At 30.2% G+C, this 20,397-nt stretch overlaps 1 protein-coding gene across 1 annotated transcript in view; it reads left to right on the top strand.

Annotated features, from left to right (window-relative positions):
* Positions 1–20,397, top strand: part of LOC111636889 (wings apart-like protein homolog) — a 53,254-nt gene that overhangs the window by 13,521 nt on the left and 19,336 nt on the right. The window contains exon 3 of the mRNA XM_023382281.1: positions 8,162–8,250. Coding sequence (XP_023238049.1) covers positions 8,162–8,250 — 89 coding nt within the window. The remainder of the gene's footprint in view (positions 1–8,161; positions 8,251–20,397) is intronic.

The raw sequence follows: 20,397 nt of genomic DNA, 5'->3' as shown, positions 1-20,397 counted from the left end.
ATCATCAGGCTAAATGATCCCACAACTGTTAAAACATGTTAAACTAAAATCTGAAGTGACCAGCCATTTCTAGTTTTGGATAACTTTAGTAACTTGGCCAATTCAAAAACATGCTTCCATGTTTGAACTTTTCATTTCAGGATCTGGCCAGTCAATCCAACCAGAAAATATTAGCCAGAGTAAGAAGTTTAAAGATCTTAAAGGAAAAAATTTTGAATTACTCAAAATGTAAACCTAAAGCTTATAAATAAATGAATTTTTATCGAATTTTTCGATTAATATCCCACATTTTCCTAAACCCCCAATTAAATTTTCTTTAAACCCTAAACTAAAATCTAACTTAAAAAAGGGAAAAATTCCATTCTCCCCTTTTGTTCAAAGTAAACATCTGTCCATTTCGAAAATAATCCCACATTCCAACTCCAAAGTTGATAGTTAGCAGGGGCCCAGGGACAACTTTGACCCATCCGAGTACCTTTTACCTCACAACAATTGGTCACATGACCATTCTCCCACGACGAAACTATAAAAGCCACTTGCTTCCCCCTCTTGGGGGAGTCGTTCATCAACCGCCAACTACAATTTCCTCGAATATTGTGTCCTATCAGTATATTGTGTCCTGCGAATTTATTATCCCTATCCTACCAGTTCGGAACCCGTTGGATATAATTTTTTTCCTCAAGAATATTTAAAGACATAAAGAGGTATGGAACAAAATTTTGTGAACTCTCTCTCGGCCCTTCACATTTTAGGGACTCAGCATTTCCCCTCGATAAATGTTATTGTACCGTCTATGTAGATAGCTAATAAATTGTTGTTTCCTTGTTAAATTGGTGTCCTCTTTTACTTGTATATCGCCTGTCACCTTACCGACGGCACTCCTCCCTCCTCCACTCGATCCAAACAATTAAATCCTGTTACTGCGATATAGGGAAAAAGAAACATTTAAGCCATCTTGACAGTGAGCGGGTTTAACAACCTGTCGCCAGAAAGGGAGACCTCCAACCTCCCCGGCAGTTCACATAAATAACTCATTTAAAATTTTTTAATTGATGATTTATAAATGAATCAAATTTACTAACACATTGTTACAAATTCTGTAGTTAGTAAAAAATACACAGTGACATTCAGTAAAACTTTATTGCTTTCATTTTAACTATTGCCCACATTTCTAAATTATTTTATTGCTAAAAATTACTACTACTTTTGAGGATCATTCTGGAAAATTTAAAAATATTACCAACCATTTCCCAGTTTTAAATTTTTCTTGCCACTTCAAATTATTTATCACCACCAGTTTTACTTACTAATTAATGCAGGTGCTGGTAGCCTTATCAGTTTGGCATCTGGAAGCAAAAGTACCATGTTAAGCCATCACTTACAAGGAGAGGATCAGATGTTTGGGTCTTTGATTCAAACGAAACATGGTGAGCGTGTAGTCTTAAACACAAACAGCTCCTTGTCCAAATAATTGGACCCACTTCTCCAGTATTTCTCAAAAACAAACCTCTGAAAATTTAGTGTTTAGCCTATAAGTCTTTGAAAATACCATGTCTCTGAGCAGTGATAGCCAAGTGGATAAGACACTACATTCTGGAGCTAGATAATATAATAAAGCTATAACAACTGCTGTATAACATCGGGAAATATATTGGCTATATTAATTATAAATTACTGATAAATTTGACCCTAGAGGGAGGTGTCAGGTGCCAACTTGTATTAAATTTAATAATTATAATTAATTAAATAATTTCAGATTAATAAAGTGGAAGAAAAGAATTGGCAATGCATCTGCATGGCAAGCTGGAGTTGCGGGTTCAAGTCTCGCTCTGAGCCAATTCTTTTCTTCCAGTTTAATCTAAAATTATTATTTAATACAGATGGCATGTAATGCCTCCCTCTAGGGTCAAATTTATCAGTAATTTATAATTAATATAGCCAATATATAGCCCAATGTTATATGGCAGTTGTTGTAGCTTTATTGTAATGTATAGCATTTCATAAGATTTATATTTACTAGATACTGTAGGTTCAAATCTTCATCATTTTAGTTTTGTTTTGTTTTTTTAATGTGTTACTGTATCATTAGAATTATTATTCCTTATGTTTAAAGCTTATAAAACAAGAGATTAAAAATTGTAACATCATTTCCTGCTTAGCAAAAACAAATCTCTGTAGATTAATTTACATTAATTTTCCTTTACGTTGTTAAATAAAATTTTTATTTCTTCATATTTATTTTAAGACTAGTGTTATTGTGATATTTGAAGTGTGACAAACATAAGCACGTGAGGAAATTGTCCATAATATTAACAATTAAAAAAATAAAATGCAACTATGCTACCCTATTTTTGTATCACTTGTCTTGTTCATCCATGTGCAGTAATGTCTGAAACTTACTTGCTTGTGAAAGCATAATATGCAAAAAATGTGAAAATAAAAGTACATAGGAATGTCCTTGAGCCATGTCTGCTTCCTATAACTTCTGATTACTTCAGAAATACTGGTGAATACATTTTTCATGATGATTCTGCTGCATACCACAGAGCTAAAATGATAAGCACCACTGACTGTTTCCTACAAATGGTTCAGTATTGTTATTTTTTGCATTTTTTTTTAATATATAGGCAAAATCATCTGCATAGGTTAAAAGATTGGACTTATCAGCAATTATTAGGACTTGATCAGGATACAGCCCAGACCTAAATGCCACTGAAAACAATTATCAAGGCTGTAGTAGAAAAGAAGTTTCAAACATGAATACTTCCTGAAGCCGGCAACAAATTTGTTAATTTGTCACTAGATTACATCAGAAGTTTCATTTTATACCTACACACCAACCGAATGCCGAAAATTTTTCGGCATTCGGTTGGTGTGTAGCTATATTATATATCGGGTTTAGTGATGTTTGTATATCATTTTATACAATACATACCTAGGCAATTTAATGCAGTTGTCAAGGCATCAGGAGGGCCAACAAAATATTAAACTCTATACAAATCCACTGTACAGATCCTTTCTTGTTATATAGTTAATAATGTCTATAATACTAATAATTTGTAATTATCTGCAAGATTTAATGTACTCTGTACTTTCATAGCAAGTGAACAAAGAATGTTCAGTTGCTGTGGAAGTATTAATCTGAGAAAAATTATTGTTACAGTAGTTATAATGTTACTAAGATCTGTTTAATATTTATCTAGGCACTGATCAACAACTTAATAGTGAAAGCTATATATTATTTAAGTTCAATATACACAAAATAACATTTATTTACTAAGGTTTGTTGTAATATAATAAATGGTGAAAAAACATATGATACTATTGCTTTAAAGATATCAAAAGCAGAAATGTATCAAAATAAACTGTTTCAAATTTATCTAGACATGGTGTATCTCAGCATTGCACACAAAGTCACCATTTGCTTTGTTGCTTTTGTGTTGTTGAATAATGTCAAACACTGTCTGGCATTGTTTCTATTAAGCCTTGCAATTATTCAGGCTTCAACTTCATCCCAAGCATCAGCAATTGTAGCTTTGAGTTCAATGATGATTTGAAAACATATCCCAAAAATTTTCCATGGGGTTTTGGTCTAAACTTCTGGCAGGCCACTCTATAACTTTATATAATTGTCTTTGAACCATGATTTTGTAGACTTTGAGTTGTGTATAGATGCTTTGTACTGCTGGAAAGCCAATTTGGCCACAAATGATGAGTTCAGCTTCCACTAAATAATCATAGAGCCTGTTTTTATAATCCTCTGAATTCAGGTTCTCAGTTATAAATGCTAAAGTCAAGAGCATCTTATACCATCACTGACTGATCTGCCACCCTCCTGCCTCTTTGAAAACATCTGTTGACTGTTTTCTTAAAACATGCCAGTAATAGGCCCAACTATCTGGGCCATTCACATTAAACTTTATCTCACCACTAAATGGTATTTCAATCCATTCATTACTTCAGCTCATGCATTTGTGTACCTAGTTAAGCCTTTGTTTGTGTTGGGTATTAAGTGGTGGTCTAGTAGATTTTTTTCTATTATATTTTAGATTAGACAATTTATACAGAGCCCTCTATACAGTTATTTGGCTAGAAGATGAAGCGTAATTCCTTCATTTTTTTTGTTGTTGTTGCTTTTTTGGCACAGCTCAACATTATTTGTCTGCATGTCAGTTTAGGTTTGGATTCAATCTTCCTTTTTATGTCCTTTCTCTGTTGTTTTTATAAGTAATCACCTATAGTTAATTTTGGTCTGTTAACAAGTGCAGCAATTTCTCTTACTGATTTTCCTGCTAATTTATAAGCATCAGTTCATCCTTATTCATAAGGAGATAAATTACTACCTTCTTAAATGCAATGGCTTTAAATTAAATACACTCAAAAAAAATCAAAAATCCAACAGTTTATAACTTTAACTTTTACTTTCTAAATAAAAATGAATGCTTTTGGTTATTTGAAAACTGCTATCTTCAGGTTTTTATTTTAAAAATTCAAATATAACATGTGCAGTTGAATGTCAAGTTCAAATTCTTTAAAATGCCATCTGATTGATGTTGTATGGTTAACATGCCCAAAGCTCTGTAACATTATCTGATGTTATCTGATTTCATATAGGGTTCTCCAGACCATAGATAGGGTATCGTTGTCCCTATAATTGATGGCCATTTTATTTTTGTTGGCCTTGAAAATCTCCAATTTTTCTAAATATTTCAGAATGAAAGATTTTCTTGAGTAATGAAATAGTTTTGTCTGGTCTGTGTGGGCGAGTATTTCTGAATTGTCTTCACAAGGCAGCTAACACCATTTTGTGTTGCACCTTTGTGATCAATGCATGATGTTCCTGTAGGTGTTGAACTTTAGCTATACAGCTCCCAATCAGATGGCATTTAAAAAAATTTAAACTTAATATTTGATTGCACAATATGTTTGAATTTGTGTTGTTGTTATCGAAACCGTGTTGTTGTTTATGTATTGTATACTGACACGATGAAGTGACCGTTTAACCAACACTTGGCAAGTTTTCCATCTTTATTTAGTTAGAATGTTTGAATTTTTTAACCTGAAGTTGGTTGTTTTAAAATGACTGAAAATGTTCATTTTTATTTAGAAAGTAAAAGTTAAGGTTGTAAAACTATATGCTCATATATGATGCCAAATATATTATAAGGAAGTGATCTGATGATGACATAGTTTGTCTCAAAAACCTTTTTTATCAGAAGTAAAAAGAAAAACATTATAAGACTGCTTAAAAATTATTAGCAGTTAACACTGTTTACTTATATGAGTAAGATTTTTAAAAATTATTTTAAATGTTAAAATGTAAGAAAGAAATCTAGAACCATGAGTTAACAACATTAAAAATTAATACAAAAGAAATTATTAGAAATTGTTAAAACATATAATTTAGTTATTTTAAACAATATTTATACCTGAAGTGGCTCATAATTTTAGAAGCTACATATTATTAGACAATTTTGCATTTTATTTAATTAATTTACAATCTTAAATGTCATATTACTTTTACATTATTCTATCTAATGTAATAATGTCTGTTTCACATTAGGTTGTTTCAAATGAAATAGCCAATTTTTACTTCTGACTTTGAATGTTTATTAATTTAATTTAAAACTTACATATTCAATCAAAATTGTCTCCACTAACATTAACATACTTTTCCCAATGCAATAGAAATGCATTAATTTAATGCCAATTTGATAGAAGAAACAAAAAAAAAGCCAAATTCATTAAAGATACTTTTTATTGTGTTCTCTTTTTTGAAAACTTTCCTTGCCAAAAAAACTCCAAGCATGTAAAAAGTGATAGTCTGTTAGCAAAACGTCTGGAGAATAAGGTGGATGGGGAAGAATTTCATTAGAATACTTTTATTTTTGTGATGAATAATTAAAGAATGCAGACTTCCAAATGATGCTTATTATCTCTCTCATTGAGTTTGTGTAGTACCCATTTGTCAAGCATTTTTAACTTTCCCTAACATGTTTAGATGTTGCAAAATGGTTGAATAATGTCCTTTATGTTCAACTTTTCCATGATTTTCTGGACAGTCAGGTAATGTTATGATTTAATGATATTCTTCAATTCTGATTTTTGAAATTTATATTCCCAGAATGAGATTTTTTTGAACCAGTGATGGCCTGCTCACTCACAGAACTTTTACCAAAAGTTTTATTGGTATTTCGGGTTGCTTTGGTGCATTATGTTCTTGCTTATACTATTAAAAGGAAATTGAATAATTTCCTTTTTTCCATGCCATCAGAAAAAGTACTCTTAAACATGTGGAACTCACAATATAAATGAGATTACATTTTTAAATTCACATATTATGTGTGTGGTCTTCCAAATGCAAACATAGAGCACTGTTCACATGGAAAAAAGTTGAACTACAAAGCCAGAAAGTTTAAATTTTAAAAAAGAATCATTTCATTTGCAATGACCCAATATTTATCCAAATGTACATCAACGGCAACTTACAAAAACAATGCATGTTTAAATTAAATGTACACAAAACAACATTTATTTACTAAGGCTTTACATAATACAATAAATGCCGAAAAAACATATGGCACTGTTGCTTTACAAATATCAGATATAGAAATGTATCAAAATAAACAATTTCAAATTTATCTGGATAGTTATTATTTTCCACAGTATAAATTAAAATATGTTAATATTAGATAAGTAATATTCAAATTAAGAGAAACCATCCTATGATGTAAGGATGTGTATGAACTGCAGTTTTAAAATTGGAGAAATCAAAATATTTATCTCTATTAAATACACTCAAAAAATCACAAATAGAGCAGTTTATAATAATAACTTTGTAAGGAAGAAATTGTATTGTCTTTCAGCATTAGATTTTATAAATCTAATGCTGAAAATAATTTGTTAAAATAACTAAATTATGTGTTTTAACAATTTCTAATAGTTTCTTTTGTATTAATTTGTAATGTTGTTAAACTCATGGTTCTAGGTTTCTTTCTTACTTTTTAACATCTAAAATAATTTTTAAGCAGTCTTACGATTTTTTTCTTTTTACTTCTGATAAAATGAATAGTTTCATACGACTGCTTTAGAACACTGAAAACATATTCCAATTAGAATAAAATAGATGTCTGATGATAAGACAGTTTGTCTCGAAAAACATTTTATTGCAAATAAAAGAAAAAAAGGGAAAGCACTTTTAAAATTATTATTGTATGTGCTGTAATGCTCTATGTATTAACCTGTTCATTTGATGTTTATCAATGTATTTGTTATTTTATTTAAATTGTATAAGCTTAAGAATCCAAAATTTTATTACGATAGAAGAGGGCTAAATCCTAATGCAGTGCCTTTAATGGCTGGTCAAATGAAGAAAAACATAAATTTAAACCTTTAAGATACTTCTGTATACCAAAATTGTGGTCCAAAAAATTATTTGACATCCTATGGTGTCATAAGAACACGAGCAAAGCTTGAAATTTTAAATCTTATGTTATAATTAACGTTCAAAATTATGTTAAACCTGAGGAAGGCTATTTAAAATAGCTGAAAACATTGGTTTGTTTAATTAAAATTTGCAGGAAAAAGTGAGGAAGGTGTTTTGTAAAATTAAAAATTATTAGTGATTAAGATTAATTGTAAAATGGAGTCAGAAAATGAGTCTAAAACTTATTTACCTTCTGAAGATGACAATTCAGAATCCTTAAATAAACTTTGAAATTTGAAGTAAACTAACTGGCTTCAAATTTTTTTATATTACAATCAATTTTTATTCAAAAAAAAGTAAATTTACAGCCTTAAAATATAAAATAAAAATAATACAAAAATTTTACACTGTCCACCTAGATAGATATCAGATGTGCAGTATAAAATTTTATGTAAGACATGATGATAACATAAATTTTTAAATTAAAAATAGTGTTTAAATCATGCTGAGTTAAATTTCCAAAATAAAAATAAACACTATCAATTAAACAGAAGATTATAAATAAAAGGTCTCATAATTTCATTTAGTATAATAATATGGTAGGAAATGTATTACAGCATATTATTTGAATTTTTATTATTTATTTTAATAAATTATTATTACTTTTATTTTTCAGTTTTAATATATTATGTTGTATTAGTTAAAAAGCTTATAAAAAATATATTTCTTAAACAGCACTTCAGAAAGCAGGGAAGAATATGGAGCATAGTGTTATAGGATCATATATAGCACTTCTGCTAGGTTGTGTTATACAAAATAATCAGGTAAATTCAGATTTCTTCTAATTTTATTTTTATCATAAATGATTCAGATTTGATAATAAAAAATGAATACAGAGAATTCTTGATCTATCATTCCTGTATCAGTTGTTTTCTCCAGTCCAAATAAAGACCCATATATCAATACATATATGTATGTGAATATATATATATATGAATGTGGAAGCGTGTGTCATGGACATGTCTGAACATTGATCGCTAGCGAGGCGGATCTGCTCAGTTAGTGTCTACCCCAACACAAGGCTTTCATGTACTTCTAGGCTCTCCTGTTGCCGCCTGTCGCACAGTCAAGAGCTGATCCGTCCTTCAAAATTTTCGTTCTCCGACTTCGGTCGGAAACGGGCTGGGTATATTCGGCACTTTCTCCTGTAGTTACTACCTAAAATGGGGGGGTGTAGCTAGCATATATATATGAATGTCGAGTTGAAATACTATTTTTGTAAAAATAAAAGTACATCAAATTTAACAGTTAAACCGTTTGACTAAAACTAACCAGTTTTTATTGTGATTTTTTGCTACTTTTTGTCTACTGGTTTACAAAATACTGTACTGTACTTTGTTGGTGACATTTCCTCTTAAAGCCTGGCAACACTTCATACTTTTCAAGATTGCTAACTGTTATACTTTTAGATCTACTGATAAAATGCTCAAATTGATGTGAAAAGAAAATTTGTGCACAGAAATGTTCTGTTGACATGCCATTGTACTGCTTGTACAAAATATAATAAAATGTATTAATGTATTATCTATGAAGTAGTTTTTATCTAGTGAACTTTCTAGAATTGAAACTTTTTTGGCATAGGAAGTCATGACCACTCAAGGAGTGGACTAAAAATTTTAGAGTCACAAAAATTTGGAAAAACTAAGGTTTATGCATATGAAATAAGTACGGTTTATAAAGGAATGTGTTACATATTTGTTTATGTTTGTTATATTAAAATTGTATGAAAAAACATAAATTTTAGCTTCTGCCCATTCAGAGATTTGTTTTGCATCATATATTATAAGAGTGTGTCATGAAAACCTCACTGTAAAATGGGGTGTAAAAATTTTTTGTTGTAAGAAGGGATTGCAGATAAAAAGTTTATAAGATTCTGACATAGGGTGAACCTTGTTAATATTTCTACAGATAAAGAGTGTAATTATAAAGGATTGAGATGGACGTATGATAATTTTAAGTGAAATATAATAATTTTAAGGGGCAGATACAATGAATTTCTCTTGTAAGGTTGGCAACCTTTAATTGTCTGAAGTAGGGAATATCATGTCTGGACAAGTGAGAAAAGTCAGAACCCTTTTTGTAAGAGAATCAACACATCATAAGTAACAAAAATTTATAATTTCACTAACATTTTTGACACTTCTACCGTATCATCATCAAGTGCAAGAAAAAAGTATTCTTACAAAGGAAAATAGACAAATTTCAGTATTCTTAATGATTTTTAAAATGTAAAATATACGAATGTCTATGCACATGTTCCATATCATTTAGTATTACATAATACCATCATATATATAAGCCTATCACTGGAAAATACACATTTTTCATATGAGATAAACAATAAAAACATCAACATCAAAAATTTCCCGTTTCAGTTGTTTCCTGCATCAGATGTTTTTCCCCCAAGTCCCACTAAAAATGATAGATCGAGAATCCACTGTATTTTTATTTATTAATCAGACATTTTTCTCTTGAATAAAAAAATTTGTTAAAGTATAGGTGCTGTTGATAATTTTTAACTGATAGTTGTGTGTTCAGTAATTATTTAGGTGTTACATATCATATTTAAAAGCTTCATAACAACAATTAAATATTTATTTATCATTGCATGAAATATAAAATTCATACATTATATTAATATGATTAATCAAAAATTAAAATAATACAAGTTTTTTAAATTACTGTATATGGCATGTTCAAATGGATCTCATTTGAGGCACTTTTAGCATAGTATATGTGGTGATTCAGTTGGGTAAGTAAATGAAAAGTACATTGTATATTTAGTGGTGGTTATAAGTTTTGTCTATCATAAATACAGTTGAAATATGCTCTATTAATAAGTAAGTGCATAACCCCCTAAAGCAGAACCAGAAGGCTATTATTCAGTTTCATAAGAAGGATGTCAGTCTATGGAAATTCATAGATGGATGCAAGCCATCTATGGTGAAGCAACTGTTTTAAGTAACAACATTAGATTAGCATTCATAATAGAAAGGAATAAATAATTAATATTTTACGACTGGATTAAATTTGTCATTGCAACAGGGGAGAATGTTTGGTAAGTGAATTAAATCATCTTGAGAGAATAGATTTAAAGAACTGACTCTTTTTCATGGAACTGAACATGAATGTTAATATTTTGCATGTATTTATGCAATATACTCTCAGTCACAGATGTAGCTACCATGGAGCAGTTGGAGCAAACTGCTCCAGGTGCACGAATCTTGAGGGTGCTAAGTTAGAACGGGCAAAATAAAAACTTGTAAAAACATTTGTAGAGAAAATTTTTCTGATTTGCCACATTTTCTATAAAATACAGAAAATATTTAAAAAATATGTTTTAGATAAATAAAACTAATTATAAGCACCTAAATATTTTAGTATGCACTTGACTTATCATAATTTTGATTTCAGAAAATACACGTTATAAATTTAACCATTAATTTTGTCATTCATTTTGAGAGTAATAAAACACATTAAAATATGTTTTAATAATCAGTTAAAAGAAATTACTTTTTTAACTTTACAACTGACGATAGCAACAGCAGAATTAAGTTTTTCAAAACTAAAATTAATCAAAACTTATTTAAGAAGCAGCATATCACAACACCGTCTTAGCTGTTTGGCTACTATATCAGCTTTTTGCAGATCAAGTTGACAAGCTATAGTAGCTTGTCAGCTTGATCTGCAAAAAGTGATTGACCAGTTTGCAAAAGAAAAAGTGAGAAAACAATTTTGATGTTTTTCTGTGTATTGTTATGTATTTGTTATGAAACTAAACTTGCATACATTTTGTCAATACAATTTATATAATATGTAGTAAATATTATTTGGTACTTCATACTTACAGAATTGTATTTTGTTTTATTATTATATTTGTATTTATTAAATTGAATATCTTATTGTTGAAATGCTTCGAATCTCAAATAAATTGTTATTAAGTAAGATTTTAAATTGAAATAATTAGATATATGTTTTTAAACTAAATCTTTGAAACAAATTTTGCAAGACCTCTTCTGAGGAACTAGAGGTTTCACTGATTTTACTTGCTCCAAGGTGCTGAATATGTAGCTATGCATTTGCTCTCAGTTATGTAAGTTTGCCGATGTTAAGGGGAATACAGTTTATCTCACATCAGAATGAGCCTAAGGGAAACTGCGTATGTGGGTGGTGGTGAAGGAGGCAAATGAAGCACAATTTTTTTTCAAGAGAAAACCTGTTTATTTGTTTGAATTCATGCTTACATCGATATTGGACAATTCCAAAATCTCGGTGTTCCTATGAAACGGTGAGAGTTCAGGTGATCGGTCGTAGTCCAGGCAGACGAGAAGGATCGTTGGGCAATGCAGATGTTCGGTGTTAAGCTGCGGCGTCCTAGGTGATTGGCGGTGGCACAACACAATAGACAAAGCACAACTGTAGGTATAATCCAGAGGAGACACTCCTTCGACCTTGAAGTTCCAATTTTTATAGTTTTTCCCCCACTATTTGCATTTGGTCCCTTGTCCCATTCCTCGCTTCCCGGTTGGTCTCTCCTTTGTCTCCAGGTGCAAGACGAAACCTTTTCGGGTCGTGGGAAAGGTTGTCCCTCTGATACCTCTTTGTCGACTCTGTTCAGTGACTGTTTATAAAACAATAACACCTGCACTCATAACTCAGGCCGTTGTTTATCATTTTTTTGACGTCTAAGAATTTAACGATCATTTTCATCTTTCATCTATCAAAAAAAATTTTTTTTTTCTTGTTTGAAAAGGTTTATCTCTGCCAACGTTTTATAGACACACGAATCAATGATTTACCTATTTATGAGTGCTCGTGTTAGAGTTTGTCTTCCGCTAAGACCTTGACAGATAGTTTGACACATACTTGAACAGTTCAGAGTTTCATTGTTTACATCTTGTGTCGCGCAAGAATTTCACGGTTTACTCGAGTTTGAACCTAGTCTGGAAACTCAGTTATTCTGTTAGTAGGTTCATGCCAGTTGACAGATACCCACAAAGTGCAATATACAATACTCTTAATGCAATATCATCCCCATCAGAAATCTTTTCAGCTTGGTAAAGAATGTTATCACTAGCAGTGAAACATTTCATCATTTTGAACTCTTAGGTAAGTTGTCATGCCCGCATTGGAAAGGATTCCCAAAACCATAATAAAATAGTCAAGTGTCAATCAACAGTCAGCCAAGTGCCTGTTGATTGTGTTTTGTCGTTGTTTCAAATGATTATTTTCAACTGCTGAAATTTCACTGTCTAAAGACAGCCATTTATGTCTTGGTATTCCACTGCTAAAACTAAATATTTTCAAAGCTTTAACTTGAAAATATTTAAGTTTTATTAAATTGAACTTTTGTAAAAGGCTGTTATAAATTTCTTATTAACTTGAATGATAAAGGAAATCATTTTACTTTTCACTAAATTATTAGTAGACAAATATAAACAGTATCAAGTAAGCTTTTGTTTAGAATTAAATACATCCTTATACTGTATATTATTCATATGATTAAAAATATATATAGGAATAAGCATAGAAAAATGTCATACATAGCTAATAAGAATTAGAGTTTTAATTATTCTATGGGATTTATATTCTGCCAATCATACAAGTCTAATATCATCTCCTGAAAACTGAAAGGGTCACCATAATTTCAGGTACTTACAGCACACTTTGATTTAAAAGTTTATCGTAATTTGTTTATATTCTGATAGTTATATATTTATTTAATACTTTTCTGATTACTTTCATGTCTGTAGTTTTTTGAGATAAAAATAATTCTTTTTTCTTACTCTAATAATAGTGATGGCATATTCCATTATGTTAGTGCATTTTTATTTTTACCTTTAAAATTTACTTTCCTAATTTTTTAAAGTAATTTTTAATTAAAATTTTTACATTTATAAATTTTTTATCCTATGCTGAATGTAGAGGATGTTGATTGGCTATATGCAAGATAAATGTTTATCTGGATTAAACTTAGCCAATCAATGCAATTAATTTAAAATAATTATTTGTTTTATTAACATATACTACATATACTAGTTCCTAAATACCCTTATGTGTAACTAATACCAGGCAGTCCTCTACTTTCGTACAATTCACTATTTCATACACATTTCATACTTTTGATTTTATCAATATATGGCAAAACATACATACTTTCATGTAATGATTTTCCCCTTCTCATGAACCATCTGTCACTGGTCCCTCCCCACCTCTCCGACATTAATCATATATGTACCTCATATGTGAAGGGCAATAGAAAAAGATACAGTATTTACAGAATGCTTTATCAAGAAAAAAAAAAGAAGAGTACAATTTAATTATCTCTTGATAAATTTATAAAGAAAATACCAGATACTAATCAATAAAAAAATAAATATTTTGAAAACCCTTTTTGATGTTTTTTTTTACATTGCTTTACTTTCATTCATTTTAACTTTCATACACATTTCAGGAACCAATTAGGTACAAAAATAGAGGACTACCTGTTATTTCTCAGAATAAGAAAATAAGAATGGAACCAATGTGCTAGATCTTGAATGTGTATCATTTTACTGCTGGAGCAGCTAAATAACATAGAACAGAATAAAAACTTCAAAAATTCAAACATTATATCATATTATAATCTTGAATTTCTTACAAAGTTGTCAAAAATTTCAAATAAATTATAACAATGTAGTTTAAACATAACATATAATTTTTATAGTTTATGTTCTATTTTGTAATGAACATGGAACTATTTTCCTTCATATATGTAGACTAATGAACATCAGTTCCATTCTTGTATCCTGAGAAGGGTAGAAAGTTCCACTTTGTTCATTTACATATGGAAACCATTAAATTTGAAAATTACATGAATTGGATAAGAAAAGGAAAAGCAAACTGCTAAACAAATTTAATTCTTTTACTCTTCGAATAACAGTTTAAAGTTATTTACTTTATAGTTATAGTTATTTTTAAAAACGAACAATAAAATTCTTGTCTTTGTAAAGTTTAACATCAAATATTTTTGCATTTGATTCGAAAGTGTAATTTTACTATGATTCAGTAAATTATAAATATAAACAAAAACCTTTGCGATGTAAAAAAATTGCACCAAGTAAAAACTTATGACAATTTAGATGACAGTAAAAATTTTTCTCATAATTTTTTCTTTTGGTAAAGATTAGCTTGATATTTTGAAGAGAAATGTAGAAAAGAATAATACAGGTAAAAATCTTGTGGATACTGCTTCCAAGTGCCAAACTTATCTTTACCAAAGAAAAACTCTTAAAGAAAATTTTGATTGTCATCTAAATTGTCGTAAGTTTTTACTTGGCACAATTTTTTACATCTCAATTGTTGTTTGTTTAATAATTGTATTATTACATCAAGACATACGACAATGATGTACAATTCAGTTGGCGCCGACCAATGCTTTCAATACATCATTTAGAAAAATTGTTATAAAAAGTCTTATTCAGAATAACAAATTTATAAGAATTAACATTTTGAATAAAATTCATTTGTTTCAATGCAATTTTATCCTTATAAGCGTAAAATTAAGCTACAAAACTGAAATTGTTCTATGATTACAGTGACCATACGTCCTTTATTTAAGAGGACAGTCCTTTATTTCACTGCTCTGTCCTTTACCTTTATTTACTTTCTACAAAATGCCTATTCTAAAATAGGCATTTTGTCCTTTATTTTGTAAAGTTGACGCAAAGTTAAAAATTTTTTTTTAATAATATATTGAACAAGTTAGTTTTGTATACGCCATCACGACCAGTGTTGCATTGCTACATAGAGCGCAGTAGTGCAGTGTGTCGCCAACCAAACGGCCCACTGACAGTACCAGGGGGTGGACACTCTTATGGGGATTTTTGTGATAGTTTTTTAACTCTCTAGTTGATGGATGATACACTTGTTAATTAAAGCTGAAGTTAGTTGAAAGAAAAAATGAGGGGTTTCTTCCTATTGTTATTAGAAAAGTGGTTTTAGCATTAGAAAAATCAGAAAATATACAAGCCAAAAAATTCAATGATGCTGTGTACACATTTTATCAAACGTGCATAGATTATCTAAATAATTGGGACATGTTTTTTATTGAAATAGAGGTGTTTGAATGGGTCACATTATGCGAAATCCCTTTGTGGGCGAAAGTAGAGGAAAGCTATATCTTTATTTCGAATCATTGGTCCGTAAATATACTCGACGGTGAATTATTTGATGAAGTTTCATGTGTAAAAAAATATGTCACAAACGAAAAGATCGACGAATGGTGACAGAATAACCAGCCCTGCCATCAAAGGTGGATTGAGATTTTTGAACATTTTACAGCAAAAGAAATTGTTTTCAAAAACATTTGTAAAATCGTAGAATTTTCTTTGTCTCCCTGGATCTAATGCCCCCGTTGAACGAATATTTTTCTTGCTGAATAATATGTGGACGAATGAAAAGACTGATTTAAAAGTAAGCACATTAGAAGCATGTATTTCCATCAAATACAACTTTCAAATGAACTATATTGAATTTTATGACTTTAAAGCGTAAAACGGCGCTATAAAAAAAATTAATTCTACTGAAAAGTATCAAAATTAATTTTATTTAAATTTTTACAATGTGTTTATGTGTAATAATTCAGATTGTTTAAAGTTTTAATGTATGCATTGTTGTATGCTACTATTTTCGAAATAAATGTTATAAACATATGAATTTTATAAGGTATTTTTTGATTTTCTTTGATATGTCCTTTATTTTCCCCAAAAAAATATGGTCACTGTATCTATGATAAACTTTGTGAACTTTGGCCTATTGACCCAGAAGTTTTGCAAGTACTCTCTGATAATGAGAAAGGCTTAAGTTTAAAATTTGAGCTTTCTAGATGGAGTAGTTTTTTTTTTTCTGTATGAGTATCTGCAGTGCTGGATGAAGAAGAAGAAAATACAGCTTTTTGATGATTTTTGCACATTTCAATTGTTTATATTTAGACAACTGTTTTACAGAAAATCTTGAGATTTTGCACACTACCTAAGAAAATGATTGCTGTAATTAAACAGGCTATTATGCTATAATTAATAATTAGAAACTGTAATTTTGTACTTGAAGTAGACATTAGGCACCATCTCTTATCTAAATTAATAATTAAATAATTTAGAACATTCTGTAAGAAAAGAACCAGCTCCAAGTGGGACTTGAACACACAACCTCCACTTAGAATGCAGTGCGCTTGCCAGTTATGCCTTCTGGATTCTGAGCTAGCCTTTGCTTCTAAACATATTTAAATTTAGATATAACCATTCATGGTTACAGTACAAGCTGGAGGCAACTTCTACTGCTCATAGCCTGTATACACTTCTACAATGGCACTCAGTTATATAAACATCCCAACATCCCAAGCCTTGATGTATTTATACTAAGCCAAATGATTGCCATAATTAATTTGAGTCAGTGGCTTTTTTACTTGGCAGGGAGTCATGGCAGTGACTCTTGATTACTTAATTTTTTTTCTGTGATTAAATAAAACAGAATTCTCTTGTATAGTTATTTCAGTCATTGACATTTCAAATTTGAAAATTGCTGATATTAACATGAAAATAAACAAAGTATGTGAACAAGAAAGGTTATTGTTGATTAGCTGTACTTTATATGTTGGTAATCTTTCCTTTTATATGAAAAAATATAATATATTGGTTTATCAATTCTATGAGTTTTGTTTGGAAAATAAAATATTTTCTTGAGTTCACATATAATATATTTTCAAATAGTGAATTTTGAGTTATTTACAGATAATAAGTTTAATCTTTCATCCTACAAAATGAATTCTTAGAAGTAGAGATTAGCTTTCTATAATTCATAATAACAATGTTTACCAGAATGACAGTTAATGCAAGAAGAATCTTCTCTTACTCATATTTTATATGAAACCAGAAATTCCCCTGCCAATCATGACAGAATATTTTGTATGAGAAAGTAGAGATTGAAGAATTGAGAACAGCTTCAAATTGAGCTTGATGTTATGACACTGTTTTTGTAGCCTTTGACAAAGCCATTCTTACTTGATGTTGCCAGGGCCAGCTTTATATTTTTTGGGTCCTATGCTAACAAAAAATTGAGACCCCTTCCCCAGTTTTTTAATTGTATAAAAAAGACACATGAATATTTACACAGGTTATTAAATTATTTAATTTTAAGATGTGTACAATATAAGTTAAACAAAATATAAAATAAAAACATACAAACATGTTTAACACATGTGCATGACATCATCCAAGGACTAGAAAAAATTATTCAATTGTGAAACGTCAACTTAAATAATTTATTGCCTGAAAACGATCCAAGTGCTCAAGATAATTATGGCATAGTAATAATCATCCAATAGTGATTAAAATCATAGATTCTATTGTTAATAAGTGATTAAAATTTCCTTATTGCTTTCAAATGATTAAAACAGTAAATAGGCTATGAAAACCTGCAGCCATCTTGGCAACCTTTGATCGCCAGAGGTAAATTTCAATCACTTTTTTTACAGGGTAGTATAAAAAATTTTGTGTGTTCAATTTTTTTTTTAATTTAGAGGCCCCTTGAAAGCTGAGGCCCAAGCTTTAGTGTATTTAGCTTAATGGTAAATCTGACACTGGATGTTGCTCAAGTCTGACTTCATGACCTTTGGGGGTCTCAGTTGTTCTTATTTTTTTAGATCTAGAATTTACCTGACAAATTTTACTCTTATGCTTTTCTCTAGGCATTTTTTTTCCCCCACATTGAGCATGAATGTCATGTGGACACAGATGTCACTAAAACGTAAATGTGATCACCGATTTGAAATTCATAAAATGTTTATTCTATAGCTAATATTTTAACAAAATAAGTAGCCTATACTTTCTGTCAGAACATAAAGCGAATATAACCAAAATTTCATCTGAATTGGACAAAAATTGTAGGAGTTATAAGGAATTCACACATACAGATGACAGCTATGAAGATTCTGTAAATCTGAAGTAATTGCCAACTACAGTTGTGCTAAGATATATGACATTGACTTGAAATAGACAAATAACATATTGAAAATCATTGATATTGGCCATGATATGTAAAAGTAACTTAATCTCTTTCAAAATAAAAAAGTTTTAGCAGGCAAAAGGTAAAATTATATTTCTTGTGCAAAAGATTTCTACATTGTAGTTGTGTCTGAATTACTGCATACCTTGCCAATGAGAAATAGACTACAGTAATACCCCGACTTACGCAAACTCGGAGTTACGCGATTTTCAAATCTCATCGATTCGTCTTTTGTTTGAGTGCCACGCAACTCTTGATTACTCACTCCCCCCATACTATTGTTCAGCTTACATGTTTGTATGTGTCGCGCGGAATCCACACATAGCTACAATTTATTTTGTGTTATTTATTTCTGTGTTTGTTATATCTACGGAGACTCAAGAGACTCTACTATGTCATCCAAACGAAGTAGAACTAATTCTTCTGCATCAAACAAGAAAAGAAAAACTTTATCTTTGGAATGTAAAGTTAACATTGGGTATATTCGTAAAGACTTCCATTCAAAAATGAAAATTTGTGAATTGGCAAAGAAGTTTGATCTACCGGAATTGTCGGTCAGAACAATTATAAAAGGAAAAAAATTCTCGAAGCTGTGAAAAATACTCAATCTTTAAATTTAAGCATCATTCGTAAACGTCACGGTATTATCGCTGAGATGGAAACAATGTTAAAATTATGGCGTAATAATCAAGTAAATGTGAAAAATTGTAAAATAATATAGGCCTAATTTGTTATACATATGTATTATCTAAGATTTTATTAAACATTTTTTTCTAAATTATTGTTTTCTTTAGTCTCCGGCCCCAATTAAAAATTATTTGTCTCGAAATTATACCCCGACTTACGCGAATTCGACTTACGCGGTTACCGCTCGGTCCCACCTATCGCGTAAGTTTGGGGTATTACTGTACTTTGCGATTTTTAGTCACTGCATTTATCCATAAAGAAATAACATTGGTAAACTAGAATCTATATGTAGGATTGAGTTAAAATGCTTTCTTTGAGATAAATGGAGAAAATATCAGAATCTTGATTCCTAGAGAATAGCATATCTAGTTTTAGTAGACAGTGCCTTGATGTCACCTGTGATAATAACTCAAACATTGAAGTCCAACAACAAAAGATTAAGGAACATGTGCTGCTGTGCTTTAGGAGGATTGGTTATGACTGGGTTAATTTAAAATGTTTGATGTAAAGAAACAAGCAGGTACAGTAAAATATGAAATCCTCAACAAGCTAGTAAAAATATGTTTAACTCTCTTTTGTGACAGTGTAGATGTCAAAAGAAGGTTTAGTAAAAGCAAAAGGATACTTTGCCCAGACAGAACAAGTATAAAAAGAATTAGATAGAAAGAATTAATGGATTGAGAACCATTTCATCTTTTGTGGACAACAGATTCAATGAAAATTTAGAAAAGGTTTCAATAAAAAAATAGATTCTGCAGTCAATCAAGACTTTACACATATAATGTAAAGAAAGAATTACTAAGTGAAAGAAAGCAAGGAAATGAAAAGAGGATGAAGACTTGTTAGGAATGTCAACATCCTGAAAAATACTAGATCTATCTGACCTCCAAACCCAGAAGTTGAGGGCAAAATTTAATGAAAGAAGGGATGAAGATAAACCTCAAGAACTTTGTAGAAAAAAAGATCTAACTGACACAGAAGCAGTAAATTCAGTTTTGAAGTGTCACAAGCATTATAGATGGTGCAGAAAATCAATTGCAGATACAAAACTAACTGATTAAATAAATAGTACTGTGTAAAATAAAATACAGTTATACCTCGCCTTATGTCGGTAATTGGTTCCAGGAGAGGCGACGTAAGTTGAAAAACTTAAGTCGTTTTTCGACTTACGAAACAAGTAG

The sequence above is a fragment of the Centruroides sculpturatus genome, unplaced genomic scaffold (genome assembly GCF_000671375.1).
Source record: "Centruroides sculpturatus isolate CEXI.00-Female unplaced genomic scaffold, Cexi_2.0 scaffold1079, whole genome shotgun sequence".
Lineage (NCBI taxonomy): Eukaryota > Metazoa > Arthropoda > Arachnida > Scorpiones > Buthidae > Centruroides > Centruroides sculpturatus.
Note: the sequence above shows the minus strand (reverse complement) of the source record. Positions and strands in the feature narration are given on the sequence as shown.